This window comes from Trachemys scripta, chromosome 5 (assembly GCF_013100865.1).
Source record: "Trachemys scripta elegans isolate TJP31775 chromosome 5, CAS_Tse_1.0, whole genome shotgun sequence".
Classification (NCBI taxonomy): domain Eukaryota; kingdom Metazoa; phylum Chordata; order Testudines; family Emydidae; genus Trachemys; species Trachemys scripta.
In genome coordinates this window covers 117,784,382-117,799,503 of record NC_048302.1, presented here as the reverse complement: position 1 = coordinate 117,799,503, position 15,122 = coordinate 117,784,382, and the positions used below count along the sequence as shown (strand labels likewise).

The 15,122-nt window shown below is 44.1% G+C and overlaps 1 protein-coding gene across 5 annotated transcripts in view; it reads left to right on the top strand.

Annotated features, from left to right (window-relative positions):
- Positions 1 to 329: 329 nt before the first annotated feature.
- Positions 330 to 15,122, top strand: part of ACOX3 (acyl-CoA oxidase 3, pristanoyl) — a 67,317-nt gene continuing 52,524 nt past the window's right edge. For 2 of the 5 annotated variants that reach the window (XM_034772881.1, XM_034772879.1), the window contains exons 1-3: positions 6,566 to 6,769; positions 12,137 to 12,370; positions 13,578 to 13,652. In XM_034772881.1, coding sequence (XP_034628772.1) covers positions 6,566 to 6,769; positions 12,137 to 12,370; positions 13,578 to 13,652 — 513 coding nt within the window. Of the gene's footprint in view, positions 477 to 2,405; positions 2,434 to 6,565; positions 6,770 to 12,136; positions 12,371 to 13,577; positions 13,653 to 15,122 lie in introns of those variants that run through there. The other 3 variants (XM_034772883.1, XM_034772882.1, XM_034772884.1) reach the window with 3 other exon arrangements.

Genomic DNA, 15,122 nt, shown 5'->3' with positions numbered 1-15,122 from the left:
CCCCATGCCCAGTCATCCCCCTCCCCTCCTCTGCCCCTGTCCCCCTCCCCCCATCCCCAGTCATCCCCCTCCCCTCTTCTGCCCCTATCCCCTTCCCCCCATGCCCAGTCCTCCCCTCCGCTGCCCCTGCCCCCCTACCCGGCCGGGCCCGGTGCCCAGCCACCGCCGGGGCAGGCACTCTCCTCTCCGCCTCGATGCGGGAGCCGCTCAGTCTCTTGTTCACCACCTGGGGTTTCTCCAGCCAGACGCTGACAGCTGCCCAGAAGCCCCGGGGCAGCAGCGAGGCGCTGTCCCGCAGCGCGATCGCCCCCGCCAGCCCCATGTGCCCCGCCGCCGCCCGCAGCCCCAGCCCGAGCCCGGCCGGAGTCGCGGAGTGAGCGTGTCTCCGGCGGAGAGGAGGAGGCGGGCGAGGCGCAGGCTTGTACCGTCAGTTCCTGCAGCGAAGCAGGCTGGGGCAGCAGCGGCAGCAGCTGTAGGTAAGTGAGTGACTCTCCGCCCCGGTGGGAGTCCCGCTGGCTGCCCCCTTCCCGATGGCTGCGTCCTGGGGGTTCACACCAGACCAGAGCCAGCCTGGCAGCGAAGGGGAGAAGCCAAAGGCAACAGCAGAAGCAACTGATCCCCATACAGAGCCATAGCGACCTCTCCCTTCCCCTCTGTACCAGCCTTCTGGTGCCAGTGTCCCATTCATGGTACCCTTCTCCTCACCCACTGCTGGGGAGGGAGATAGGCCAGATAGTGGCCGTGAGGCTGTGAAGTGTGATGGTCATTCCCTGTTGAAAGGATCCCTCGTGGGTTGTAATCCATATGTATAAAGGGTTCTCTAATAAAACCTTGACAGGTTGTTAAATGTGTAGTTTACTCTTCCCTCTTTGTTGTTGCATTTCTGCCTGGTCGGACAGTAGATTGGTCTGAGGGTCATTTTTGTACCCCGTTTTTAATTATTTCACTCTGATGGTTGTGCATTATACTGCAGTGGAATTTCCCAAGGAGAGTGTCGAGCTGCTGTAGTGGTATTGATACGTGACAGTTCTTTTACTTTATGCCATTCCCTGAACTCTGATCGCTCATGAGTGTCTGGGCTGTAGGATTTGTGCATTGTTATTTCTCAGCACTACATTGCAAATGTTGATTTATCAGCCGCTATTATTATGCAATTATGAATTTTCACTGCTAACAAGAGTTCCCCTATGTACCCAGTTTTTAACTTGGCAACTGTCAGTGAAACAGGTCCAGTTGTTTACAGTCAAATCCACACACAAATCCCAAGATGTAAAGTCATGAATTTTTAAAAAACACAAAAGGCCCAAGTTCTCCAAATGCTTACATATGAGCATAAATTTAGTCAAATGCATAGTCGCATTGAGCTCCATGGAGCTGCCATGTAATGAAGTTACACACTTGCATCATTCACTGCAGGATTTTAATCTTGTTTTCCTCCTTGCTTCAGATCAGTCTAACCTGTGCTTTGGTTTGAGGCTCTGACTTTCTGCCCAGTTTACCAGCTCACTGACTTGTCATTATTTTATTGCCTGACTGTCAGAAAAGTTGTTTGTTTATTTTTCTGCTTCAGCTCAAGCTCTTTTCCATTGTCTGATACTTTCTGTTTCTCTTCTAAAGCCAGCTACTCAGCACCTTCACTGCACCAATGCAGGGCTGCTAACTCTCCTGTGTGTCTGAATGATGGCACCCAGAAATTCTACCGCCCACTCCTCTTCCAAAACATTCTCATTACCCACAATTGCAAAGCTGTGGCCTCATTCTAGATCTAAGAGGATCCAGTTGTGGGGAAAGAGATGCTAAGGGGTTAAAAATGGAGCAGAGAGAGAAGTGGGAAAGGAGAAGAGTGAGACCAGTATTGGTAAACCAAAGGTTCACATGCTCCTTCATTGTTTATGTAGGCCAGGCTGTACACCCAGCCGGGCCCCTTGCCTCCTTCCCGCTCAGCTGGGTCCCACACTCCACTCCAACCAGTCCCCCCACACCTCCAGGCCTCCAGTTGCATGATAACACAAGATGTCAGCCCAGATGAACAAGCGTGCAATCATCTGATAAGCTGCTGTCTATGTCCTGAGTAGGTGTCAGTAGACGGTAGCAGAGAACTTCCTATGTCTACACCACCAACTGGGCACTCCACGGGCCTGATTTTTGTGGAAATCAGGCTTTTCAGATTTTCACCCAATAGGTTCTGCCCATTTTTGCATGCAGATTAATTTCTGGCATTTTTATGGCCCACTGCAAGCTGGTCTTTATGCCTTTCCCATCGATCTCTTCCCCACAGTCAGCATGGCTCGAATTCCCCCCTCCTTCGACTCGTATCTGGGATTACATTGGGAGAGTCCTCCCTTCCTGTTCAGATTTGAAACACAATATAAAAGAGCTGATTGCAAGAACAAGATCCTCAGCAGCCTGTAGGCTGGAGGATGAGGAGAAAAGGTGAGATCATAAGATGGGGAACAAAGACCAAAATTGGTGTGTGTGTGGGGGGAGGGTAACCTTTGTTTTTAAACAGTTTACCTAACAGCAGTTTGATTAACTCAAACTTTCATTGTAACAGTAATTCAAGATTGCTTTATGTTAACCCAAAAGGAGTTAATCCGAGATCAAGTTAATAAACGAGTTGGCCATGGGTCTCTGAGTTTGTTTAGATCGGGGTAGAATTATCTCACAAACCAAAAGGATTCAAATTCGTATAAACCTGATTATGTCGAGTCCCTGAAGCAGATCCTCAGTTGGTGATAATTAGCTCTATTCCCTTCAATGGACCTATGACAGTCTACGCCAGCTGAGGGTCTGCCCCCTCCCTGTGTGGATGTACAGTGGGATGAAAGAGCACTTGGGCCGAAATCAGCAGAGATTTAGGTGTTGCATCGCCAAGCAATGGATCAGACCCTGCAGGGGCACTTATCTGAGAGGTGGGGAACCCGGTCCAAATTCCTTCTCATTAGGGAGAGGAGGAACTGAACTGGGATCTCCCCCACCATCCCAGGGGACTACCCTAACAACTGGACTAAAGTTTATAAGGAAGGTGGCCCCCTTTCGTCCCCTCAGCCATTGTGTGTGCAGGTGGGCATGCTCAAAGGATGCCTATTGGATAAGGCCCTGCAGGCAAGGTAGGCCAGGCAACAGCTTTCTTCACTTGGTTTGAGAATCATGCTGGGGCTTAGGCATGAGAGACGTCCAGCTGCCTCCCTGGGACAGAAACTTAGGGCCTTGTTTTTTGCTGTATAAGGCTTTGTCTACACTATAGGTCCCTTAGGCACTTGTAGTTTGGGTGGAAGCTGAGCAGAATTAACTTTTTGTGGATCGCAGTAGTGCCTAAATATCTGAGTGGATCTGGACTGTGACACTTCCTTCCTTTGCTCCCTTGTTCCCCCCACTGGGTACAATTGCAGCAGCAGGACTGTGTAGGTCTAGTGAGTGGAGAATAAGATGCAGGGAGAGAGTGTCCTGCTGCACCCGGTGAAAAGATGCAACAATAGATACACTCCCTGTGCAATCTTCCAGAGATTCTACAGTGCACCCCATGGTATATCTGTAGGGCATAATTGAGCTATATGGCCCTGATCCTGCAATTAAATCTTGACACCCCATGGCATCCTGATAAATTCAGTGGTACTCAGCACAGGCACAGATCTCTGCCTGTACAGATCCAGCTGTAGGATGAAGGCCTGTATTAGCAGAATTCTGCAATATTTGGGTGGGGTTCCAAATGCCGCAGTATAAATATTATTCCTTTTAAAGCAAACTCTTTCAATCGCATTGACCAGACAATGTACTTTTAAACAAAAGCTGAGTTTGAATTCTATTTTGTCAATAAATGTCTCCAGTGAGTAATTTATATCTGGACTATGAGCATAGCTTAAGGTCAGAGGGAGGGTGAATTCCATGTTTGCTTACAAAATGATAATAAATATGAACACCTTTGAAGTGATTTATTTGTGAAATTCCTAGCTGGGGAACAGAAGTCAGTAAAGACCTGAAAATCATGGAGAGAGAGACACCTCTACCCTGATATAACGCTGTCCTCGGGAGCCAAAAAATCTTACCGCGTTATAGGTGAAACTGCATTATATTGAACTTGCTTTGATCTGCCGGAGTGCGCAGCCTCGCCCCTTTTTAGTCATTGCAGCCTAAAAAGTCAGTATTTTCGGGAAAGTTTTAAGTAGCTGAAAATACAAGTTTAGAATGCAGCGGCCATCTCTGGGTATCCTTTCCACGGAGGGCTTAATCTAGTCTATTTTCGAAGCAACTGTGTCTTGATACAATGGTTGCAGATGGTTTGTTGGTTGTTTTTTTTACAGAGGGTATGTCTTCACTGCAGAGTTAGCTTGGGTGATCGGCACCCAGGTTAGCCTGTCTTCAATGTGAACATCCACACTACAAAGCCCTATTCAAGTTACTGTGTCCTCACTGGTACTGCGCCCCCCAGCATGTGTTGGTAGGATTTCTAGGGGCATAGCCCATGGTTCTTTGTGATGCAATAAGAGGAGACACTCTATGACTTTTCCATTGCATTGTGGGAGGAAGGCATTGGGCGACTATCAGCACTCAAGTGGTTTAGCTTGTGGTCTCACTGCAAAGTGGGTGGTGACTACCCGGAGTGAAAGTTTTACTCAGCTAGTCTGGATTGCGTGAGAGGGTTTTGTGTGTGGATGCAAAGGGCTATAGGAGCAACACCCAAATAAGAGCAAGAGTTAACTCTGCAATGAAGACATACCCTAAATATCCTGTGGATGTAAGGGACCGGATTCTCTACTACCTCAGTGATTCTTCCCTTCCCATTTATACCTGTGTACTGCAGGTATAGAGTGATACCATGCTGATTTGGTAGCATTTTACAGTCATTTTTACATGCACTTTGCATAGGTGTATGGGACTACACAAGGGCAGATGACCCCAATGGAAAAGGAGGTCAGAGCTCCTGCCAGTTCCTCAAAGTTCTGTCTTCCTGCCAATGTCACTTCTGTCTAGTTCGGCTTCAGCGTGATCCTTGGCTTCCTGGCACTCATTGGTCACTTTGGCAATACAAAAAGAATAAAATGTTTGTTTTTAATGTGTACTGACCGACAAATGCCATTTGGAATAGTTCGTTTGAACATTAACTGGCAAGACCGGGAAGAAAAGAAATGCTTTCATCTCCTGCATTTTATGCTTTGTTTTTTCTGCATGTGTGGATGCTTTGATATTTTATTACACAGTGTTTCATTTGGGAGCGAAACTAATCTTTTTTACTGATGTTTAAATCACAGCACTTTCTTCTTCTGGTCCTTTTATCTAAATCTTCCTTTTATCTAGTTTTATTAGTATGCATAAATTATATATTTCTTTTTCACATTGCTCAGTTCACATTTTAATAAAAGTGTATAAGCCATTTATATCTGATCAGAGACAATTATTTAACTTGTACTAAATCAGTTAAGTTAGAAAAAGAGAAGGCCAGTCTTAACAGTTGAGTCTGCAGTCGCTGTCCCTTTTGAATGATTATGTATGGATTGATTGAAGAACTGTTTGTGATGGGGTGCACTCACTTCTCATGAGTGACTTCTGTGAGGTGGGTGTGGTGCTGCCATCTTCTTTTTCTCCAGGCGCCCCTTGTGGGCAGCCAACCTCGCTAGGCAGATATTCAGTGGCTCGGCTCTCCAGGCAAGTCACACACAGTCAATAGGCATGAATGAACCTCTTCTAGGGTAACAAGGTCCAATGAGAACTATTGCTGCACCCTTGTTAGTGTCTTCAGCCCCCTTTCTAGGCTCAGTTCTCAGCCCCTTCTGGGGGACCTTCTAACTGCAGGTCCTTCCCTGCCCTGTTAGAGAGCAGGGCTTTCTCCCTGGAGCCTCTTTGTCCTCACCAGTTATCTCTGTCCCAGCTCATCTCAAGGTTTTTTGTTTGGCTGTTTGTTTTGGGGGTTTGGTTTTTTTGGGGGGGGGGGGAAGGAGGCAGTAACCAAGAGTCCACCAAACAGACAGTCTTTCAGCCCTGTCCCTGAGCCCTTAAATTCCAACCCTTTGTTTGGGCTTCTAAATGAGCCTTATCCCCTTCTCAGGGCTTACGCCACTTCCTCTGCAGTTGATGGGGGTTACTTGGGCTTACCCACTACACCGGGTCCCAACCCAGAGACCCTATAAATAAAAGCCATGTGCTGCTTCCTTTACTTGGTTGCTCCTGCACCAAGCCTTTTTACCTCTGCCTATTACTTTAGGGCTAGAGCTCTCAGATCCTTTCGCTCCCAGGTTTAGCTAATGCAGCCTATCAAGCTCCCTTTGACCAGAGCAGAGCACCCTTCCGTGCCCCTCTGGCCCCAGCCAGGAATTGAGCTGCTAAGCCCCTGCAGCTCCTTTTAACTGAGCCTACTGGGGTCTGATTGGCTGCTTCGGATGAGGCCTCTCTAAGAGGACCTGAGGACCTACCTTTGCTGCTCTTCTTTTGTGGCAGGGTGTAGTAGGGCCCTGGGGCCTCAAAAGATGAGGTACACCATGCCACACTCTTCAATTCCCATTTTTATCCCCTGATAAAAGTACTTGTGAAAAAAAATTAGACATTTTCAGTGCTTTAGCTCATTGGACATATGTTCTTGTTGGATGCAGAAGTGTTTAACTTCAAGATGGCATCGACTAGTGATCTGAAAGAAGCCACTTGCAACCAAAGTTCTTGGGACATCTTGCTACCAGATTTCCCTGAGGGGCCACTTTGTGAGTACCGTAAGAGGGCTTCCTTCAGCTGGAAGGAGATGGCAGTGTTTATAGATGAAGAAGATCTCATCCAATTCAAGGTAAGTTTTTTTTTTCAATGATTGCTATGTTGTCTGGGGAAATTGAGGATATTTTTAAAGGGGAGGGCATAAGTTGAAGTAATAAATGATGGGCCAATGTTGGCGAGGGAGGCATTGGAGGACTCAAGTGGTTTACCATTTTTATGTAGTCACTTTTTAGAGCAGAACTGACTTCTAAACAATACTTCTTTCACTGCACTGATCAAATATAATGTTTTTATTTCACTACTAATGATGAATATTGGGAAGCAATACTAAATTACAGCAGACACTAAATTAATGTCTCCATTTCCAATTAACAAAGCAGTGACCTACTATATTCGCATAAGACCCTATCGAGATCAAAGTTGTAATGCTGCTTCCAGTGACTCAAGAGCAGGAGTACCAACCTCAGGGCAGACTGTTAGGAGACAGGGCACAAATCCTAAATTGTGAGTTCTATAATTTGGCCAGGTCTACACTATATACACCCCTGACTGACATAGTTATACTGACCTAACCTGCCGTGTAGACAGTACTGCATCGACGGGAGAGCTTCTTCTGTCAACATAGCTATCACGTCTCAGGGAGGTGGATTAACTACACCAACAGGAAAACTTCTCCCATCGGCATAAGAGCATCTTTACTTAAGCGCCACAGCGGTGCAGTTGCATTGGTGCAGCTGTGCTGATGCAGCATTTTAACTGTGGACTGCCCTTAGGCCTGGTCCCCACTAAGTCCCCACTTCGGACTAAGGTACGCAAATTCAGTTACGTTAATAACGTAGCTGAATTCGAAGTACCTTAGTCCGAACTTACCGCGGGTCCAGACGCAGCACGGAGGCTCCCCCGTCGATGCCGCGTACTCCTCTCGCCGAGCTGGAGTACCGGCGTCGACGGCGAGCACTTCTGGGATCGATCCCAGAACATCGATTGCCTGCCGCCGGACCCTCCGGTAAGTGAAGACGTACCCTTAGATTTCATCAACCTGTTATCAAGTGGATACTCCTAGGACACTATAAAAAGCCTTAACATAGAGTCAGACAGTCCCTTTGGGTACTCTGATCTATCTCACCTCCCCCCTTCCTCCCCCCTTTATCATATTTTTGAGATAGATTATCCCTTACACCAAGAATCACAGCAATATTAAGGTTACGCCCATGTCACTTACCCCAAGTCAGTTGCACTTTAGATTTCACACCAAAGACAGCGCTTGTAGCCAATCCTCTAGTAAACTCTAATAAATATTTATTAAATAGGAAAAGGAAACAAAAGACCATTTATAAGGTTAAAACAGGTAAACATCTCTACACAAAAGATTTACAATTTTAAGTTTCAAAAGATAATAGAAGCTGCTATAATAAAAAAGTTGTATATGTCCTGTAGGGCTAACCCAGACTAAACATCTGGAGGTCTCTTGCTTATGCCTAAAACCCTTGTCTCCCCCGCATCCCCAGAGTCCAAGCAGGGATTGTTACGAGTTTTTATCCCCTCTTGCTGTGTGCCCTGAGCTGCAAGCTGCCCTGATGGGAGGAATCCACTTGCATGACTCATCTTCACATGGAGGAGGGCAGAACAACAAATGGCTTTTGTTCTCTTTAATGTCCCACAATAGTCCATCTGGTACTGATAGACCTTTCCTGTTGGACAGGACTTAACATCTTCTGCTGAAGATCAGCACTTCACCCTAGTTAATGTCTCTCTCCTATTTGGTGAGTTACACCGTCACAGAGGCTCACAATACAACCACTCAAACATTACCATACAATATGGGAACAGATGTTGTAAGTGAGATTAATACATGCAGCAAATCAAATCACAAACATTCAATGAAGTCTAAACACTTTCTTAGAACCTATTTTAACAATACTAACACACAGGCAAGCTAGACTGATACTAGCTATGTATTTGCCAGTGTTCACTTGAGATGTGGGGACTTTGGCTTGAGCTGGCACCTGGTCTGCTAGCATTACACAAAAGTATCTTTGGACCTCAGACACACAAACCTTAAAAGAACAGAGAGATCGTAAATATCTGGCTCTGCATCTGGCTGACCTACTGAAAAGCTAAAGGATAAAAATACCCTTTTGTACCAGGGAGTAGCAGAACTGCACAGGCAGATAACGCTGTTGTAATAACAAATCTACCTAAATTGTAAGCTCAACTATAAAAACTAATTAAAAGTTTATCAAATGTCCCAATAAATGAGACAACTGCAAAGGGAAAACAAAACAAAACAAAATTAGTCTAAACAAAAAGGCCTACTACCATAATTAAAGAACTGTTAAGATCATGCCTGGTAAACAAAAAAATGAAACTAGAAATCAGTGGACCAAAATCAGGGTGGACTGATTTTAAATCAGTGACTTAAATGACTGGTTTTAATCATGATTTTAAATCAGCATGCAGGAAATCTTGATTTAAATCATTGATTTTAATCATGTTTTGCATTTGTACTTTAGTTATTTTCCTAAAGAGAGATTTATTCTCATTGGCTGTTAACCATTAAAACATGCTGATTTGCAACTAAATATAGTCTTTACACTAAATTTGGTGCTTCTTTTCACTAATCGGGAGGATACACAATATCTATGTACATTTAAGCAATTATGAAGCTTAACTTAACCTTTCTTCAGATTGTTAGTGTTTACATAATTCATTAGAAAATGGTAAATGATGCATTTCTTATTTACTAGAAGATTTTTTTTTTTAAACCTGTGGTTTGTGAAACTATTTGGATGGAATATTCAATTAAAAATGCACAATAGTACTTTAATTTTTTTATTAAATAAAGCTAGCTTTAATATGCTGAATACATAAAAAGTTAATCAAAACATAGTTTGTATTTAAAACTAGCTGATTTATGAAACAGAGGAAGCATTATCTGTAGTTAGTGAATTGAACTGATTGTTTCCGGTCACCATGTCTTTTGATATTTTAGAACTAGTAGCTCTCATCCTCTCACACCTAGTTTTTATTCATAGATTGGAAGAGGAAAACAAGTGTTTTCTACCTTTTCAACTTCCCTTTGGTTTCTTAAATTTGAATAATCTAGTAATTGAACTGAACTAGTTGAATAAACTGTAATGAAGAAAATATTTGTTCTGCACCTGCAGAAAAGACTACTGTCGTCAAAAGCTGGTTCCAGGTGCTTAGTAAGTGACTTCCACCAGTTCAATGGTTTGACCTTCATTGAAACTAGGCAAAAATACATAGTAATTTATATTATTTTTGTATTTAATTTAAATTATTTTAATAGATATTAAGTATAGGCCTTAACATAGATTGTCAGTTTCAAATTTAATTTTAACTAGGTTTATTTTTTTAAAAATAAAACCTGTATTTAATTTAAATGAAAAAATCCAGGTTTTTTTATTTTATTTTAAAGTATTGATTTTTATCCACCCTGACCAAAACTGATGTGTCAGAAATTTGGCCTAATTAGTAAACAAAATAATGAGGGGATGGGCGCCCATCACTTCCTTTTGGGATCTTAAAAGAAAAAAAACACACTAGGGGGTGGGAAAATTAAGCACAAGAAGCAGCTGTCTCCCAGCAACTGCTGCAGCAAGCTTTACCATCATGGCTGCCACCCCCACTATCTCCTTGGATGCCCCGTAATACCATTGCGCCTTTGCCATTTACTGAGAGATGTCCTGTCCAGACCGGGCCAAGAGAGGGACTAAGATGACATCATCACCTCCACTAGCTCTGGCTGAATTCCAAACACCCATTTGGGACGTGACAGTTTGATGGACAGATTCACACACTGTCTCTTTCTCTTGCTCAGTCCTTTTCCTTCCCTACTTCATTTCTTCTCTTTCCTATTCCTCTCCTTTCTCCTTCTGTCTAATAAGCGTCTGGCTTAGCCAGCCAAGAACGCATATTGTTATGAGCTGGGTTATGCTAAAAGGTGAAAAGGCTACTTCATGGTGTGTTTGTATGGGACTAAGCAGGCTGAGATCTCTGTATCATCATCATCATTCCCATAACCCTATTAGTCTTTGGGGCACCATCACTGATGAGCAATCAACCAATTGTTTCCACCCCTGACGATTGTGTGTCAGTGCTTGAGTCTCTGCGAAGTCCATTCCTGTCCACTCTTTTATGTTGTTTAAACAAGGTTTGGGGTTCGGTATACAGAGATCTTTGACATTAAAAGGTCTCTGTATACCGAACCCTAAACCTTGTTTAAACAGCTTAATGTTGGACAGTTTCAGGGTCATGTTAACACCTTTAACTCTTTGGGCCCATTTATTTCATCAAAATTAATACAACAGTCTTCATGGGGGAGAGCGAGTGCTCTCTGATTCCCTCTCTCTGCACATCCCTCCCCACCCCACCCCCGGTCACCTTCTTCTGAAGAGCAAGGAAAGGTACATTTTCAGCCCAAAGCTCTGTGTGTTTCTCCTTAGATTACACCTCTACCTCGATATAACGCTTTCCTCAGGAGCCAAAAAATCTTACCGCGTTACAGGTGAAACAGCGTTATATCGAACTTGGTTTGATCCACCGGAGTGCGCAGCCCCGCACCCCCGGAGCACTGCTTTACCGCCTTGTATCCGAATTTGTGTTATATCGGGTCGCGTTATATCAGGGTAGAGGTGTATATGAATGAAGCTGTTTGCCTAAGAAGACACAGACATCTTCATAGATACAAAAAAATTGTCCTGGGCAGATTAACATTCAGTCAGTCAGCCAGGGAGGGAACTGCTCCAAGTTAGACCATTAGAAGGTGCATAGCCTGTCTCCTAGGCCTCAGCCCTGATGGTGATAATTGGCAATTGGACTAGATGGACTATGCAACTGCTCCCTTCTGGGAAGAGAGCAATCGTAGGTGGCCACATAATGGCTGAAATGGCATTACACAGCCACTGCTACTTAACAAAGAGCCTGACTATGACCCTCAGAGCTCTACACTGATGCTCAAAGGGGGACTAGCACTAAAACAATATTAGACTCCTGCCAATAATCAAATAATAATGCAGCTAAAATGCAACCATTTGTGGCCTAACACTGTTCCTGGGATATGTTGACTCATCCAGTACTGTGGAGATTTAATTTTAAGAAATGGCAATTTAAAGGAGCTTCTGACTCAAGCAGGGCTAAGTGTGTGGCTGCCTCACTTTGAAAGATACATCTGGCACTCACATTATCTGTAATATCACATTTTAATATATTTTTGTCTTGCGTACATCAGATGTTTTAATTCAGCCTTTTGTGTTTTTTAATTTTATTTGGATATTTATTTCTTTATTTTGGCTGAACAAACAGCTGCTTTGCTAGAAAGCCTAATTCAGCCAGGGAGGAAAATTAACTTGGTTCTTTAATACTTAACTTCTTCCAACTTTTTGGTATTAAATTTCTATTGCCAACTTCTCTCCTCAAGAATAGAATCTTCTCTGCTTTTGAAAATGATCCTGTCTTTGCTCGTTACCCCGGAGAAGATGTGACCCTCGAGAAGTATCGTGAGCTGACATTCCTGCGCTGTAAAAGGCTCTTTGAATATGAGTTTCTAAAACTGGAAGATATCATGGAGAAGCCATTAAAAATTATGGTTCTTATAAACTGCTTAGGGATGTATGATTGGTCTCTGGGTACCAAATATTTGTTAAATGCTCAGGTAAGTACAACTCAGAGAAAAGTCTTGTTACCCTATTGCACTGCATTTTCATAGATTTTTTTTTTTTTTTTCTCTTTGAGGAACATTTTCTAAAAGCAGTATCTCGACACAACTACTTTTCTCTTTTTAAATAAGAAAAGTGAGTTAAACTGTTTAAAAGTGCCGGATTGGATAGGCTTGGTGTGAATTTCTGATTCCATTGAAATCGATGGGACCCACCTTTTGCCATTGACTTCAGTGGTGCCAGGACTTCACTCTTGGATAATAGAACAGGTGCCTCTGAGGTGTTATTTACTGCAAACTTCCCCACATGAGCCTCACCTTCATCTTGGAGGGGCCACCCCTTTTTTGTGTCAGAGGAGAAATTGGCCTTGTTCATTCAGGGCATGCTCCCAAAATCATTGCAGCTAGTGGAAAGATTCCCATTGATTTCAATGGGCCTTGGATCTGTCCCTCAATCCTTTGTCCTTCAGTTGAATCTTCCAATAAGGATAGTCAATAGAGATGGTTGAATCATATTGGCTGAGTGCATTATTTAGTGACTATTTCTATTTCCATTAAGTGATTTATTTTATTAATGATTTCTTCTGCTATATGGCCAGCTCCACGACTTAGTACCAGCTGTGGTTGTGATTTTGTGACGTAGATAGCTGTCCAGCAGGAACTGAACTGAGACCACCAACTGTTTTGTAATTAGAACAGCATGAGATGGTAAAAGCTTTCAATTATTGCTGATTTGGGATGGATTTGCTGGCCAACTTCAGATTCAGACCCCAAGTCATTTAAAACGGAACTATGTGCAATGAGCTAGTATGTTTTTCAAAGGTTTTGCATCCCTAAACTGGGCTTTTGCACCTGTAACTACAGGCACAAGTGGAAAGTGAACCCACTGAGTGTTCCGTTACAGCTGCCAAAACCTGGGCTTGTCTCCATGGCCCATTCCATCCTTGACCTCTCTTCTGTATAATGCAAAGTGTGTTCTGACTTTGTATAACATTCAGTCCAGTGCAGAGGAGCTAGCACAGAGCCAGATCACCACTTTAAGCCCTCAAAATAGCGTTTAAGTGAGATGTAAGTGTTGGACAGTTCTGTTGGCCCCCTACTAAGAATGAATGTTGTGCTTAGTGATTGATGTGTTTATTCAAGTACATTTATTCGGCATTTTGACAGGGATTTCACAGTCGTCTCTCTCATTTCGTGTTTTCAGGTGTTCGGTGGTGCAATTGAGAATACTGGCTCTGAAAGGCATCAGGAATTCGTGAAGCAAACCAGTAACATGGAGGTAATTTTGGGGTAACTCTTCAGGGTTGGGTATTGTCATGGTTAAGGGGCTAGCTGCACCTCTGGGCCCTTTCCGATCTCTGAGTGCAGGTGTTCAGCCCTTCACCATTACGTGACTCAGGGTGGAATTTTGCAGTTCTTCCACGGTTGGGTCTGTCTAGTCTGCAATAACAGGGTATGATTGCAGCTCGAGTAGACACCTAGCTTGAGTGCCAGAGCAGTGAAACTACAGTAGTGTGATGCAATCCCGCCCAGAACTCTGGGTAATTTACTCATGGTGCTAGCCTTGAGCTAGTGAGGTTAAAAGTAGGTCAGATATATTGGTTTGAGCTGCAATCAGACGCCGTGATTGGAGTCTAGACATACCATTAAACTGGGGCCCGGATACACCACTCTGTGTATACAAACCACCTATTACACTGCAGGTCTGACTAGTTCTCAGGCACCTGCATTTCTACCCTGCCAGAACCTGTGACTCGTGATATTGACCAACAGCCTTCTTAAAACAAAGTATTTTTATTTAGCCATTAGATAGAACAGGGGTCTCAAACTCAGTTTGCCTTAGGGCCAGTGCCAGTCCTCAAATCCTCTCAGCGGGCCAATAATGTCAGTGAAGATGGTGTTCAGAAAAGAAAACGTTTATATTGTGTTTTTTATTTTGAATTTCTTAGAAATAATAAAGCTGTCATACAACTTTATACAATTCTTCACCTGCCAGAGAGTTTTTAGTGTTTGCCAGACACCTGGCAATGCTTCAGTTCTGTCAGTTTGTTGATGTTTGGCCTCCATGACTGAGCAGTTGAAACCTTCAGGATTTCAGCAAGGTGTGCATCAGATAGTTGTGTTCAGTATTTTGACTTGTTTATATTCATTGTGGAAAAAAGTGATGCTGCCTCTCTGGCTGACTCTGCCTGGCAACTAATGATGATATCTCTGTCCCTCTCCCCCAGCCAATGGGAGCTACGCGGGGCGGTGCCTACAGCGGACATTGCCGGCAACTATCTGCCTGCGTCTCTCCTCCACGGGCCGCAGCGGGGAGGTTCTCGGGCCGCAGATGGCCCACAGGCCAGGAGTTTGAGACCCCTGCATTAGAACAAAGCATTAGAGAAAAAGGTTATTTTAAGACAGCCAACATGTATATTTACTCTCATCTATTCTTACACTTCACTATAAATTAAACTTTTCTCTTAAGTTTCAGGAATTGAAGTGAACCAACTCACATTCTGTGTCCTAGGCAGCCCAGATCCTCCTTAGTGTCTGGTTCTGTTAATCTATCCGACCCATCCTGTTCATGCTGTGGTGTACTTGCTTGGGTGCTCCTCAAGTAGGGTTACCATACGTCCGGATTTTCCCGGACATGTCCGGCTTTTGGGGGCTCAAATCCCCGTCCGGGGGGAAATCCCCAAAAGCCGGGCATGTCCGGGAAAATCGGGAGGTCAGCCGGGCCGGCGGGGAGCCGGGCCGGCGGGGA